At 46.6% G+C, this 16396-nt stretch overlaps 1 protein-coding gene across 6 annotated transcripts in view; it reads right to left on the bottom strand.

The window, feature by feature from the left end:
- TSPOAP1 (TSPO associated protein 1) overlaps window positions 1-16396 on the bottom strand; it is a 249670-nt gene that overhangs the window by 138520 nt on the left and 94754 nt on the right. For all 6 annotated transcript variants that reach the window (XM_073565801.1, XM_073565798.1, XM_073565797.1 and 3 more), the window contains exon 6: window positions 15577-15822. In XM_073565801.1, the coding sequence (XP_073421902.1) occupies window positions 15577-15822 (246 nt within the window). The remainder of the gene's footprint in view (window positions 1-15576; window positions 15823-16396) is intronic.

The raw sequence follows: 16396 nt of genomic DNA, 5'->3' as shown, positions 1-16396 counted from the left end.
GTAGACCCGCTTGCTTAAGTCTAAGACAACACGCGCTCGAGGATCACAGGGAAAAGATACAATTGTAGCTGAAGGAAGAAACGCGTTATCACCAGACTTATCCTTGGATCCAAGACTGGAGCAACTTTTACCCTGGTCGATGCTTGCGCAGAGTCAGATCCCACTCCTGTCTGAGGTGGGATACTTTCCCGTCACGGTCAGAAGTCCCATGTTTGCGCTGCCGGAGGCTTTACCTGGCGTCTGTAAGAAAGAATAGTTAAGTTTCGACAGATAAGTAGCTTAGGCATTGTAGTAGCTCGAAGGCCCCTAGGACAGACTAGGACCTGTAAACTACTATTGGCCAAACATAAAGATAGGCGTAACACACCGGCAGTAAAGACAGCCTGCGGACAGTACTGTAAACTGATCAGAAGGTGTGGCAAAAAACTCCTGTGGAGCAACTCACACTTAGGGTCCAGAGCATGCCGCAGTCAAACCGCGATCAACCGTACCTGACACGAGAGTGTCTGACCCACATGAAGGTGGAGTATCCAGTTATGTTGCTACCGAGATCCGCTCTGTGGTACAGAGATCTGCTCCGTCTGGACAAGGTAATGCTTACATTTAACGGTTAACAAACCACAGATGTTATTAAAAATGAAATATGCATCTGAAAGGAGTGTTTGACTCACCTGGAAGCGGCCTGTAACCGCAGCTGCAGCCCATCAGGCGCAATAAATGCCGGCACCTCACCACGAGAGGTGATTAGACGGGAGCTTAGGCAAAGGCTGCAAAAGACCCGAGGAACGCGAGAGGATGCTCCTGACTCACCTGAAAATGGGACAGTGGAGCCGGGCCGGTGTAGTAGATGGACCTCGGGTACGTTTAAGTTACCAGAAAGACGTCATGTATTGACTAAACATGTCTAGTAGAGGCCTATCCAAGTGCTCAATAAGGGATAGAATACTGTTGCAATAGAAAACGAGGAACTTGAAGGCTAGAGCGTCTAAATCACCTGAATACGGTACCGAACACCAGTACCACTGAAGCAGTGAACCTCAGGCACGTCTCCACCGTAATACGGCTGTTTGAACTACTGTACCTGGTAGGTGGTGCTTTTGAAGCCTGTATAGCGGATATAGCACAGCTGCAATCGGCTCTAAGTATCCTGTAAACAAATCAGCGTGGAGAGAACCCGGAGAAGGGTATAGGAGACAGCCTTTTCTGTGCTGCAGTGCGGTCTAGGCCTGGATACCTGAGGCATTAGGCAGAATAACGGCTTCTGTGTTGCGGTCTAGGTCTGAATACCTGACGGCATTAGGCAGAATAGCGGCTTCTGTGTTGCGGACTAGGTCTGAATACCTGACGGCATTAGGCAGAAGAACGGCATCTGTGTTGCGGTCTAGGTCTGGATACCTGACGACATCAGATAAAATAACGGCTTCACGAGTAGCAAGCCGTGCCACGAAGTCTGTAGTAAAAGTAGATTCTGACCAGTCAATTCTTCTGACGGTAGAACCGTAGGCCTGGGATCAGAAAGAGACTAACTCTACTCTCTGTTGTGTGCTATGGTTCCAACTTCTGGACTTAGGGGCAGTGGTCAGCTTCTTTATCCACTGAGCCGTAGCAGATAATTGCCGGGTAACATGGACTTCTATCCAGCTGGAAGGCCGGCCTAAACACTGCAGACGTGAATAGATAGAAGCCGCACATTATTCTGCTTAGAGCCGTATGAAGCCAGCGTCCAGAGGAGGCTGCAGAAAAAGGGAAGGGCGAGTGCCTGTGGGCAGTAGATGTGGGAGCAGATGCTATGCCAGGGCTCCAGCACCTTTATGTGTGAAGCAATGGCTGAGTGTTGCTCTGCTGAAATTAAGGCACATATGTGCAATGGCCGAAAACCCAACAGCCGAGAGAAAGAATCAGAGGAAAAAACGTGCGAGTGAAACCTTCTACTAGGCCATGCAGCAAACACAGAAGACAGCAGCGTGGCTCTACAAGGCTCTGTGTGCTATGACACCAGACATACTGATGTACTAGAGGCTGTGCGGCAGAAGATTACATTTACGCCAGTAAATTACACGACTGCAGAGTACTATTACGTCAGTGACTGTACAGTTCTAGCGTACAATTACTTCAGAGACTGTACGGCTCCAGAAAACCATTACGTTAGTAGCTCTGTACTGCTCCAGAGACTGTACGACTATAGCGCATTTCACATGAGACGCAATTGCTAAGATAGATTCTCTGCTCCAACACTGTACCTACGGAAAGTGTGGCCCTGCTTAATTATTCTATGAGGGGCTTATACTCCGCATTGTTCCTGATTCGGCTGAGGGGAGCTAGGTAGGAAACAGTCGGTCCTGTGCGTGAAGATACTAACCGTGACCCACGCTGGGAAAATACGACCGCTGTGGTGAATGCCGACGCAGGGAGGATGTCGAGCTCCAGCAGAATAAGGGCTTCAAGACATCTCACAATTTGCAAGTGAGAGCAAAACTGTGCGGTGACGAGGACTGCGCTGCCCGCAGGCAGGATAGAGTCATCCCCAGTGCTCACATCCATATGGCTGCTTCTGCTCCCATCTGCCCGCATTAGAAAGGTCGCGCTGTGCAAAATTCCACTCTGCATAGTGTGAACGGGGGCGGAGCAAACCATCCGCTCTGGGAGCAGTAAGATGGCGGCGGGGATATCCTCTCTGCGCCACAAGGGAAGCCGGCCAGAGGGTAGAGCATGCGCTGGGAGCGGCTGAGGGGAGACGGCGGGAAAAAGCCCGCACGGGGGCGGAGCTACCGCGGACTAGGCCGCAATTGAAGCCGGGGCCTAGATTAGACCCTGGATACCTCCAACAAAGGGGGAGCGGCGCGGAGGCCCGAAAAAAACTGGAGCTATCCCCTGGATCCTACCAGAAAGGTAGTCGGGTGCGGGGGGAAGCAGTGGGGCGGGAGCCCCGCACTGAGGAGAGCAGGCTGCTGCCCACCGTCGCCTATACTGCTGAATAGGGAACCAGCTGAGGGAAGCCTGGAACACAGCACTCGGCGAGGGAAGGAGAGGGACCCGCCAACCTCGGCAGCGAATAAGCTCCCCACATGAGCGGCAGGAGAGCGGCCAGGGATATGGGAGTGGGTTTCCTCTTCTTTACCCATCTTCTTACGTTTACCTCTTTCCCTGTGGTGTCAGACGTCCGGAAACCTGTTGCAGGACGTCACGTCTCATCGAACTAACAGGCTCTGGTGGGCGAGTAGGTGGAAGACGAAGGGCCAGGACCAGGTCTGGATCACCTAAGCACGCTTCTGTGCTAGGGGTTGGGTCCTGCCGGCTAGACATATGAGGATACGGGGTGGCAGTACACGCCGTACTCATAGTCTCTTTGTGGGAGTACAATTGTGACCATTCACACTGTATCCCTCCTGGTACCTGAAAAGGAACGACGCACACTGAGGTAGATAAGGGTCTAATGAAAGACCCGCGCCCTCCTCCTACTGACACTAAGCTAAACTGATCAACCTACTTCCTGTCGGTGGGGTGTACACTGCGGAGGAGGAGCTAACTTTTTTTCTGCATAGTGTCAGCCTCCTAGTGGCAGCAGCATACACCCATGGTTTCTGTGTCCCCCAATAAGGCGATAGAGAAACTTATATTTTTGCCACAAAAATGTTGTTTTAGCACCTAATTTTTTCATTTTCACAAGGATAGGGGTAAATGGATCCCAAAATTTGTTGTGCAATTTCTCCTGAGTATGCTCATACCCCACATGTGGTCGAAAACCTTTTGAGGCACAGTGCAAACCTCAGAAGGGAAAGAGAACTATATTGGAGTTAAGATTTTGCTGGACTAGTTTGAGGGTGCCATGTCACATTTGCAAAGCTCCTAAGGTGCCAGAACTGCAGAACTCCCCATAAGAGACCCCATTTTACAAACTACAGCTCTCAATAATTTGATTTAGGGGTGCAGTGATCACATTGATACCACAGGTAGTTCACAGAATTGTATACCGTTGGGCAGTGAATAAAAAAATAAATTAAAATTTTTTCAACAAAATTTTGTTTCAGCCCTATATTTTACATTTTCACATTGGAAAATGGGTAAAAATTGCAGCAAAATTTGTCTCACAATTTCTGCTGAATGTAGAAATAGCTCATATGTGGCTGTACAGTGCTGCTTAGCCATACGAAGGGACTCGGGAGGGTCGAAGCGCTATTTGCCTCCTGGAACGCAGATTTTCCAGATACAGAGCCCCTGTGCTGGAAGAGCAGAATCCCCCCTCAAGTTACTCCATTTTGGAAATTATAGCCCATTGGGAATTTATCTACAGGTGTAGTGACAATTTTGACTCCGTGTTTTCCAGAAACAGGCAGCAGATGATGTTGCTGAGTGAAAATTGCAAACTGCCGTTGTGACCAGTACGATGTAGTGCCTCTGTACACTGTGACAAGCACATGCACTTGTAAATTAGGTGGGCTCTCATCACAACAGAAATGCCAAACATCTGGACACTAACTGATGTTTAAGCACCCTGGGGTGCTCAGAATTGAGGGAACGTTTGGATTTCGGAGCGCAGAATTTACTGATTTTTTTTTTTGGGTGGGGGAGGGGGGGCATTTTGCTTTTACAGAGCCTTTGTATTACAAGTAACATGGAAGCCCCCTATATTTGCTTCAATTTTTTTTTGTAATTTCCTCCTCTAAAACCTAGGTGTGTCTTATGGTCCGGTGCGTCTTATATTCCGAAAAATACGGGACTTTGTTCGTGGGAAAATCCCTTTGTTGTACCGTACACACAAATCCGTTAGGGAGTAAATGTATCACCTGCTCTATTGGCATAAAACCTCCAACTTTAACCTACCTTATGGCATAATATCTCACGTTACTGAAATACAGCAATACAGAGTGGATAAAACTGACAAATCATTTTTCAGGGCTGGCCTTATAAAAGGTGTACTAGTCAGAAATCTGCTAAAACCTAGAATAGTATTTTTGTGGGTCTAACCTAGGAAATAAAATAAAGTAAAATGCTATAAACAGCAGAACTAATAAAAAATATGACTTTGATCCTAGTATTTGCACATATACGCCATTACTACACTTGATTCCGAATAGATATAGAGCCATTAAAAATAAAATAAAAAACCTAGGGACTCTCACTTATATACATATTGGCCACTTTATTCAAAAAAATAATATCATTTCTACAAGTGAACTCAGGACCATATTTAGAGGTGTTATAATGTCAGAGACAGAGTTTGAAATTATAAAAGAAAATTAGAATTCAGATACCTAATATTCCCAATAACTTCACCGATAAATATACTCAAAATATCTTTTTTGACTTTAAAACAAAAAAAAAAAATTATATCTGAAATTTACAAATTACTTTGTGATTCGAGAGAACCTCCTAACTGCATTAGAAAATGGGAGAAAGAATTAAATATATCAATATCACCAGAGGAAATCTCTAGACTTTGGAAAGAGATTCACTCCATTTCTCCTTCAACGAGATACAAAGACCTAAACTATAAGATTATTTCTCGCTGGTATAAAACCCCAGATACTTTCTCTAGGATTGACAAATCTTATTCTTCCTATTGTTGGAGATGCAATATACTGCCAGGTACGCCTGCCCATCTATGGGATGAATGCACTAAAATTATACCCTTCTGGAAAATGATATATAGTCACATAAAGAAGGGCTTTCAAACAATACCCCCTCTGACAACCAAACAAATCCTCTTGAATGTCGGTCCTGGGCTCAAATGTGTAAGGGATTATATTGTAAGCTCTCACTTACTTAATGCAGCTAAAATCCTCATTGCTAGACATTGGAAGGATACTGACCCACCTTCCTTAGCAGAATGGGTAAACGAAGCTAACAATGTATACTCTCTTGACAAATTTTGACTGGCTCACCACAAACAAGACAATTTACATGGAAGATGGCACCAGTGGTTTATATAGCAAAACAATATCAAGCTCTAACGAAAAGAACTTTAATGCAGTGTACTATTTATGCTTTATATGATTATATATACTTCGCTTTCTACAACTGTGAGTAAAAAGATAGAGGCTATCATCCAATGGGACTACCATCCCCACCCCTTCCATTCTTTCCCAATTTTACCTGACTCCATGTTTTTCCCCCTCGTACCCACCCCTTCTCCCATTCCTTCCCTGAATTCCTTCATTAAAGAAACACGGGTATTACATACCTGGTAATGTGTTTTTTCATGAGACATGACGGCACCACGAGAGAGGGGATCCGCCCTACGAGGACAGGAAACCTTCAAGATAAAAGGGGCGGCTCCTCTCTCCGCATCAGTTGTTTTACAGAGCATGAGAGGAACTCCGCAGGTTAGTGCACACATAAATAATACCTATTTTACACTGCTAAATTTCCAACACCAAGGGAGTGTATAATACTAACCAAACACCCAGCTAATGACGTGATCAAATAGGGTGGGAATATAAGGGTGCCGTCATGTCTCATGAAAAAACACATTACCAGGTATGTAATACCCGTGTTTTTCCATGGTACATGACGGCACCACGAGAGAGTTACAGAGATTTGTATTCTCTTTAGGGGGGGATCACTGCCTGTAACACTCTTCTCTCAAATGTGAGATCAGAGGTGGCAGATAGGTCTAATCTGTAATGTCTGAAAAAGGTAGATGGAGAGGACCAAGTGTCCGCCTTACAGATTTGGTCGATGGAGGCGTCCGCTTTCTCCGCCCAGGATGTTGCCATGGCCCTCGTGGAGTGGGCTTTTAGGCCCTCTGGAACAGCCCTACCTGCACTACTATATGCTAGTATGATGGCCTCTCTCACCCATCTAGCTATAGTTTGCTTAGAGGCTTTAAGGCCTTTCCTTGCCCCCTGATATGAGACAAATAAGGCCCTCTGTTTCCTCCATGGTTTTGTCACCTCTAAATACTGTAGGATACATCTCCTAACGTCTAAGCAATGTAATCTCTCTTCTTTTTTGTTACCGGGGTTAGGACAAAAGGAGGGCAAGGTTATTTCCTGAGCTCTGTGGAATCTCGACACTACCTTAGGGAGGTATGCTGGATCTAATCTCAACACGACTCTATCCTCCATAATCTGAGTGTATGGTGGATCTGCTGCTAGTGCATGTAAGTCCCCAACCCTACGTGCTGATGTGAGCGCCACTAACAAGGCTGTTTTTAAAGTTAACACTTTATCTGATGTTGCGTTTATCGGCTCGAACGGACTTTCCGCTAGGGATGATAGGACTAAATTTAGATCCCAGGGAGGAGGTTTAGGAGATGGGACAGAGTCAGCTCTAGCACAGGCCCGGATAAATCTGGCGACCCATCTATCGCTTGCCAGGTCATAGTTGAATAATGCTGCCAGGGCTGAAACGTGTACTTTCAGGGTGCTGACCGCTAAGCCCAGGTCCAACCCCTTTTGTAGGAATTCTAGTACTGCTCTCACAGGTATTTCCCCCTCCTGTATTGGGCCTGAGGTGGACAAAAATTTCCTCCATATCCTCCCATATATTTTTGTGGTCACTGGCTTTCTGCTACTGATTAGGGTGGAAATCAATCTTGCTGAAAACCCCTTCTTCTCTAACAGTGACCTTTCAAATTCCAGGCTGTCAAAAGCAGCCTGGAATTCGGAGGGTGATTGAAGGGACCCTGTGTTAGGAGGTCGTGATCCTCTGGGAGCACCCATGGGTCTGTCACTGACATCACCCTCAGCCAATAGAACCACGGCCTTTTCGGCCAAAAGGGAGCTATCATAATTACTCTGGCTTGGTCCTCCCTGATCTTTTTCAGGACTAATGGAATGAGGCATATCGGAGGGAATGCGTACAGGAGACCTGATGTCCATTTTATTCTGAAGGCGTCTACCGCCAGTGGCATGTCTGCTGGTCTTAGGGAGCAGAATTTTTGAACTTTTCTGTTGGTTTTTGAGGCGAAGAGATCTATTATGGGTTTTCCCCACCTCTGCACAATTTGCTGAAAAATGGACTCTTTTAGGCACCATTCTCCTTGTTTTAAGTGGTTCCTGCTCAGAAAGTCCGCCTTCAGGTTGTCCGCGCCTCGAATATGCAGGGCCGATAATGAAAGGAACTGATGTTCCGCCAGAGTCAGGATTCTTTTTGCTATTTCCATCAATGACTGAGAACGAGTGCCTCCTTGATGGTTCACGTATGCAACCGCTGTACGATTGTCTGATAGGACTTTCACATGATGTCCTCTTAGGTGTGTCAGCAATCCTTCCAGCGCTCTTTCGATGGCTAGTAGTTCCCACTCGTTTGAGGATAGATCTTTTTCCCCCTGCGCCCAAGGGTCTTGGAGCCACAGGGTGTCTAGATGGGCTCCCCAGCCCCAGGGACTGGCATCTGTCGTGACTACTCTGGAGGCTGCATATGTCCAGGGTACTCCCCTCGGAGCGGACTCTATCTGTAACCACCACTTTAGCGACTGGAGTACAGGAACCGGGATGGTGAGCTTCTGTTCTAACTGCCCCTGAAGCGTCAGATCGCTTTGTAACACACACCACTGAAGTTCCCTTGTGTGAAATTGTGCCCATTTTACCGCTGGTATGCAGGAGGTTAGGGACCCCAGCACTGACATGGATTTCCTCAGAGTCATTGTTGGCTTTCTTAATGTTGCTCTGATTAGGTTTTTGATTTTCTCTTCTTTTCCCTCTGGGAGGCGACACTCCTGTATTACCGAGTCTATTGTTAGGCCCAAAAAATTCTGGACCATCGTTGGCTCCAACCTGGATTTTTTGAAGTTCAGTTGCCAACCCAGGGTCTGAAGAGTCTCTATCACTGTCTTGACTTGTTCCTGACAGTGAGCGAAATCTTTCCCCACCATCAAGAAGTCGTCCAGATATGGTATTACTAGAGCATTTTTTTCTCTGAGATGTGCCGTGACCTCCGCAATTAACTTCGTAAAGACCCGGGGGGCCGTTGCTACCCCAAAGGGTAGAGCCTTGTATTGAAAATGATGCCACTGAGAGTTTATCTGGACTGCCACTCTGAGATATTTGCGGTCTTGCTGCCGGATCGGGACATGATAGTAAGCGTCCTTGAGATCCAGGACCGACATGTAACACCGAGGGAAGAGGAGTTTCACTGTAGATCTTATCGTCTCCATCTTGAACGATGGGACTACTAGATATTTGTTGAGGCCTTTCAGATTTACAATCGTCCTCCAGGAATCGTCTGGTTTCTTTATCAGAAATAGGGGGGAGTAAAAGCCTTCCTTCTTTTCCCCTTCTGGAACTTCTTCCAGTACGAGTTTTTGTATAAGCGATAACACCTCCCCCTCCAAACTCTTTTGTCTTTCTTGGGATGATTGTACCGGAGTTTGAATGAACTTTTGTGGTGGCCAGTGGTGGAACTTTAACTCCAGACCTGACCCCACTATCTGTCGGATCCAGGTACTGGATGAGATCCTTTCCCAGGCTGGGAGGAAGTGAGAGAGCCTTCCCCCCACCTGAGAGGGACCGTCACTGGGCGGGTTTTTTGGCTTCTCTAGGGAGCTTACTAAAATAGAAGCCTCTCCCTCCTCTGTATCGTCTGTCAGAATTATTTCTGTCACGGTCTTTGAATTGTTGCCTTCTAAATTTTCGGCCCCTCTGAAAGGAGCGCCGAAAGGCCTGAAATGGTTGTTTCGGAAAATTCTTTTTTGTGTCGCTCGCTTTTTCTAATACTTCATCCAGTGCTGGACCGAATAAGAAATTTCCCTCACATGGTAGAGAGCAAAGTTTCAGTTTTGCCTGTGTGTCCCCCGGCCAGCATTTGAGCCATACCGCACGTCGTCCTACATTTGTTAAGGCTGCTGACTTTGACGCTAGTCTGGCCGAATCTGCTGACGCCTCTGCGAGAAAGCCCGCCGCCGCTCTAATAGCTGGTAATGATTCCAGAATCGTGTCTCTGGGAACTCCTTGTTCTAATTGATCCTCCAAGTTGTCTGTCCATATCTTTAGGGACCTAGCCACACAAGTGGCTGCGATGGCGGGTCTTAGTGCGCCAGCCGAGGTTTCCCAGGCTGCTTTAAGGCAATTGTCTGCCTTTCGGTCCAGCGGCTCTTTTAGGAACCCCAGGTCCTCAAAGGGTAGGGAAGATTTTCTGGTGACCTTTGATATCGCCACATCAATTTTAGGGGCCCTATCCCAGGATGAGGATGCCTCTTCCTCAAAGGGGTATCTCCACTTTAGGGAATTCGTTATCTGGGACTTCCTTTCTGGCTTTTCCCATTCGCGCTTTATTAGTGCTTTTAGTTGCTCGTTAACAGGGAAGGTCTTACGTTTTTTCTTTTGCAGTCCACTGAACATGAGATCTTGGGCTGTCTTTTTTGTCTGCTCTTCTACTAGCCCCATGGTAGATCTGACTGCTCTAATGAGTTCATCCGTAGTTTCTACTGGAAACGTATCTTCCCCGTCCGAGCTACTTCCTGAATACTGAGACTTATTTGAGTCGTCCTCTGACTCTGTAGTCTTGTTGAGAGACCCCTGAGGGGCTTGCTCTCCTAGTTTTCTTCTCTGTATCTACAGTTTGTAATGCTCTTACCGATTTGGAAACTTCTGTCTGAATTATGGCCCTCAGACTATCCGAAAATGAGGGTGTCTCCTCCGCTATGGTTTTGTTAATGCACTCCTGGCACAACTTTTTGTTCCAGGCTGCTTCTGTGGGACTTTTACATAAAGCACATTCTTTATTCTTTGACTTCCCTCTACATTTCTTAGGGACCTCCTATACTCCACCCCGCCAATGTATATAAGAGGAGGAGGAGGAGAGGGAAAGAGAGGAAAAAGGAGAAAGAGAACAGACATTAGATTACTGGACTTTCTCGAAGTTCACTCACCACTCGGACGCTTCATAGAACGGGTACCGGATCTGGAGGTTGGCTGGTCCTTTCACTGTCTCCCAACGAGACTATGGACCCCTCTTTCCTGTGGTGACGACCCGCCCGTGCGCTGCCCGAGTGGCTCACACTACTGCGGCGTGTCCTTGCTTTCTCCTCTGAGCACGACCGCCTCTCTTTTGCCTCCTGGCGCGGTTGCACATGCTCTGGCGAAGGGCTCTCCATTATGCTGCTTATGGCTGCAAGCAGTCACTTCCACTCCAAACTGGTGCTGTGACGCCTGCTCGCTTTTCCTGGCCATCTTAAATAGCCCCCTCTTTTTTTTTAGACCAATTGGTCTCGCACCTGCCGCGCTTGTGGACGTGCGTGCGTGCTCTGCGTGCCCCCCCGGGACCGTGCACACCTTCTGCCTCTCCCAGGCCCCGCGGTGCTGTGCACGCCGCTCTACTTCCGGGTCGCCGCACCCACTTCCGGTTCGACGGCCATGATGCGCGCTCCCAGCGCGCGCGCCTCCCGATGCGGCCATACGAACCCGGCCGGGTGAGCGCTTGTATTTCGGGACCCCCAGACACTCTTACCTGCATGGTGGACCCCATCCTATGGCGCAGGTATGTGTAAAACCGCTGCGGGGTCCGGTGTCTGGTGCTCACAGGGAGGGTACACAGTCTGTGGCCTCCGAGGAGCTTTCTGCCCGGGCACCGATGTGCCTCCCGGGCTGCATGGCCACTGTATGTCCACAGGGAGGGAACACTACCAGTGGCCTCCCTGGACTCTCGCTGACATCTTGAAGGGTCCCCCGCTTCGCCTGGGCATCTGCCCTCCGGCTGTGGCCATGCTTTCGCTCAGGGGGGACATAGGTATATATGGCCCCCGAGGCGACTACCGGTACCCGGTGTCGGGTGTAGCAGACCCATGCCTGCCATTAATCACCCGACCCAGGCCCAGGCATCCTCTTCTCGGAATCTTCAAAGAGGTTTTCATCTTGAGGGTTCCCCGTCGAGGACAGGAAACCAACTGATGCGGAGAGAGGAGCCGCCCCCTTTTATCTTGAAGGTTTCCTGTCCTCGTAGGGCGGATCCCCTCTCTCGTGGTGCCGTCATGTACCATGGAAAAAATTGAATGTTGATTATATTGACTTGTATCCTGACAATATTTCTGTAACAACATTCTTTAATAAAGAATTTATAAAAAAAAAATGCTATGACAGCCTATTTTCCCATGCAATGATCCTACCTTCCTTACTTATGAAACTCACTGTTACCATCAGATTAAATCTAAACACAAATGAGCCCCCCCGAGTGCATTAACCAAGCATTGTGAATTTATTAAAACCACTATTGCACTCACTTGTAAAGACTACAAACTCTCAGTGGACTTGACGAATACTTTCTTCTTTTCTTATAAATCCAGGATTTAATCCTCAAGCAAATCGCAAAGTTTAACCTTTATCTGTTCATAATTAGTTCAGAAATCCTCCCAAAGTTTTTATCTAAGTAGATCCTCAGAGACATACAAAACCCCCCTATATGGTGTTACTAAGAGCCTGTGAACAAGAATCTGCATTCCCTGTGTGAACATTGCCACATACGGATTATTTTTTTGCACTGGTGTGCCACACGGCCAATCCCTGATTGTAGGCTGGCTGTCTCATTTGGTATTATTGCACCTGTGCAGTTGCCATTTTACTTGGGTCCGCTGCACCCTGTTAGTGCAGATGCATTTAGGCCTGTCTATTTTTTTCCTGATTTTTGAAGGATTTTTTTTCCCCTCCTTCTGAGGTTTTCACGTGTATCTTCTGGTATATTTTCACCCCCACTTGCTGGTACGTGCAAGCTGGTAAACTATCCTTCTACCCCATTTCTTCTACTATTTCAGTATCTCCATCCCTTTCTGTACAACCACCACATTCTCTATTGGGCTGGGGTAGATGAAAAATGTTGTTTGCGTGGCTTTGACATTGCAGTGTAATGCAGATTCTTAGAATGGTAGAGTTGGAAGGGACCTCCTGGGCCATCTGGTCCAATCCCCTGCTCAAAGCAGGATTCACTAAATCATCCCAGACAGATGTCTGTCCAGCCTCTGTTTGAAGACTTCTATTGAAGGAGAACTCACCACCTCTCGTGGCAGCCTGTTCCACTCATTGATCACCCTCACTGTCAAGAAGTTTTTTCTAAAATCTAATCTGTGTCTCCTCCCATTCAGTTTCATCCCATTGCTTCTTGTCTTTCCTTGTGCAAATGAGAATAAGGCTGAGTTCACACGTTGCATTTTTTTCTCGTTTCCGTGGCGGTTTTAACCGCGCGATTTTGCCGCGAAAACGCGAAAAATAAGCATCCCATGCATTCCTATGGGATTCCGCAATGCTGCGGTTTTTACCGCGGCGGAATCGCTTCGCGGTAAAAACCGCAGCATGCTCATTAATTTGCGGAATCGCGGCGATCCCGCACCCATAGGAATGCATTGTTCCGCTTATTTTCCACATGTGGCTGTGCACACCATGCGGAAAGTAAGCAGAACAATTGCGGATGGTACCCATGGTCCGGAGGAGAGGAGACTGTCCTCCGGGCTTTGGGTACCATATCCCTGTAAAAAATAGAATTTAAAATAAAAAATATTGTTATTCTCACCCTCCGACGTCCCGCGCAGTCTTCCCGCTTCTCTTCACGCTCCGGTCCCAGTAGTCCTTTGCGAAAATGCTCGCGATGATGTCCGTTCTCGCGGGATCGCAAAGTCTCGCGGTCATTCGCGCAACGTCATCGCGAATTACTGCGAGACGTCGCGATCCCGCGAGAACTGACGTCATCGCGGGCATTTTCGCAAAGGATTACTGGGAACGGATGCGCGGGACGTCGGAGGGTGAGAATAACACCGTATTCTGCATAGGCAGCCTCAGTAGTAAAAAGTTGGTCACACTCGTCAAACACTATGTTTGACGAGTGTGACCAACCTGTCAATCAGTTCTCCAAGCGATGCTACAGATCGCTTGGAGAACGCTAGCATTTTGCAAGCTAATTACGCTTGCAAAATGCTAGTTTTTCCGCGGGAAAATCGCGGGAATTTAAAAAGCGATTTTCCCGCGGACTGGAATTCCGGAATTCTTGCGGTAATTTCCGCGAGAATTCCGGTACGTGTGCACTTAGCCTAAAGTTGATCCTTCTACAATGTGACAGCCCTTGAGATATTTGTAGAAAGCTATTAAGTCTCCTCTCAGTCTTCTCTTTTGCAAACTAAACATTCCCAAATCCTGCAACCTTTCCTCATAAGACAGGGTTTGCAGACCGGTCACCATTCTGGTCGCTCTTTTCTAAACTTGCTCCAGTTTGTTGATGTCTTTTTTAAAATGTGGCGCCCAAAACTGGACACAGTATTCCAGATGAGGTCTGACCAAAGAGGAGTAGAGGGAAATAATGACTTCATGTGATCTAGACTGTATGCTTCTGTTAATACATCCTAGAATTGCATTTGCCTTTTTTGCTGCTGCATCACACTGTTGACTCATATTCAGTCTGCGATCTATTAGTATACCCAAGTCTCTCTCACGTGCTGTTGCTTAGCCCTATTCCTCCCATTCTGTATATGCTTTTTTCATTTCTATTGCCCAGATGTAGTACTTTGCATTTTTCCCTGTTAAAAACCATTCTGTTAGTTGCTGCACACTTCTCCAGTTTATTTATATCTTTTTGAATCCTCTCTCTCTCTTCTCTAGTATTTAGCTATCCCTCCTAGCTTTGTGTCATCAGCAAATTTAATCAGTTTACCCTCAAATCATTCATCTAAATCGTTGATAAAGATGTTGAACAATACAGGGCCCAGGACAGAGCCCTGTGGTACCCCACTTGAGACATTCTTCCAACTGGATGTGCAGCCATTTACGACCACTCTTTGGGTCCGATCACTAAGCCACTTATGAATCCACCTAACAGTTGCCTTGTCCATTCCATACTTAGTCATTTTTTCAATAGGGATTGCGTGAGAAACTTTGTCAAATGCTTTGCTTAAGTCAAGATATACTATATCTACAGCATTTCCCTGATCCACCTAATCAGTGATTCTGTCATAGAAGGAAATTAAGTTAGTCTGTAAAAACATGTAAAAACATGTGACTATTGGCGCCAATTTCAAATGTGAGATGTATTTAATCTGGAAGCAACGCCACTTTTTTCATGTATGTCATCCCCTGAGGAAGAAGCAGTTCATGCTTTGAAACGCGATGGGAATAAAAACATTGATCTTTAATACAGCAGTAATTGTGCAATATGTTAAGCAGCGCACGAAGTCCAAAAAAAGCTCCATAGGATCTGATGTGTCGGCAGTCACTTGTTTGACCCTTGGACGTGCAGCAGCTGATCACTAACTCTATGTGCTTTAACTCTCCTACAGCAGGTGAGTAGATTCTATATACATTTATAATTTTATCATCGGATAAGACCCTATTTGCGCTCCTTTGTTCCTATAGTATAGAATATTGAGAGACAGAAAAGGGCAGAGCTAGATGGAAAACAAGCACGTGGGAAGGTGTATATAAACGACTGGCCCCGCCAGGGAGCCTGTGCTTGGTTTGAACAGAAAAATTTTCAGAATTGAGAGTCCTCAGTGGTTGATACCTTTTAATAGCTAACTGAAAAGATGGTAACAGATTGCAAGCTTTCGAGACTACGCAGGTCTCTTCATCTTGGTTTGAAGAGTCATTCTGTGCTGACAGTCCCTTTAACACTGAACAATCTGTAACCCTAGACACGTTTTTGACTACAAATTTCTCTCACCTGAACAGAGTCGATCGATGTTGCCATAAAAGAACTGTCCAGATCCCTTGTGGGTTGCTCTGGAGGAACCAGTCTTACACACATCGCTTCGCCAAGCTTTGGAGAACTATGAGCCTCAGATCTTGACAAATTAAGAGATTCTTTCAAGTGTTTCATAGCGATTTGCTTCTGTAGTCGTAGAACTTCTTTCTGGGACTCGTGTAACAAACGATTAAAGTCACTCAGCTTCAAGTAATTTGGAAAATCCTGCACAAAAAATAAACAATCCTTTATTAGTACATGCAGTTATGTAAACTGCAAGCAGTAAGCATCAGCAACTCTCCCTGCTGATAACATGAAAGTTCAGGCGAATCAAGTGTTCAAGTGGATGGGGGAGTCAGGGAAGACGTCTGTCAGCTGAACAAATGAGCGTCCGATAGCTTTATCATGGGTATGGCCAGCTAAGAGGGGCTTTCCCATGAAAAAAAAGTAGATTTTAATCATTAGGTCTTGGAATAAAACCATAGCTCCTGGTCAGGGGAAGAAGCAAAAGAGAGTATACAGACAGGACCGCAGAGGATCGCAGCAGATTCTGTGAGGCAGAGCATTTGCTGCTCCTTTAAAAACAGGTAGCGATATATTTTTATCTCAGAAAGAATCATTTGCGATCTGATGCTATACTGTCTGTGTCCTCTCTTTTCCTTCCTCCCCTGCCCAGGAGCTGTGGTATGATCAGACCATGTCCCTGCACGGTCAGACACAGCCATTACACAGTACACAGCAGGGGCACACTTATAAGATTATCTCAGCACAGGGACATTATTTGTAACACATCCAATTG

The sequence above is a fragment of the Dendrobates tinctorius genome, unplaced genomic scaffold (assembly GCF_039654945.1).
Source record: "Dendrobates tinctorius isolate UK_male_01 unplaced genomic scaffold, ASM3965494v1 ptg000016l, whole genome shotgun sequence".
NCBI classification, from domain to species: domain Eukaryota; kingdom Metazoa; phylum Chordata; class Amphibia; order Anura; family Dendrobatidae; genus Dendrobates; species Dendrobates tinctorius.
This window is presented reverse-complemented; position numbering and strand designations above follow the sequence as displayed.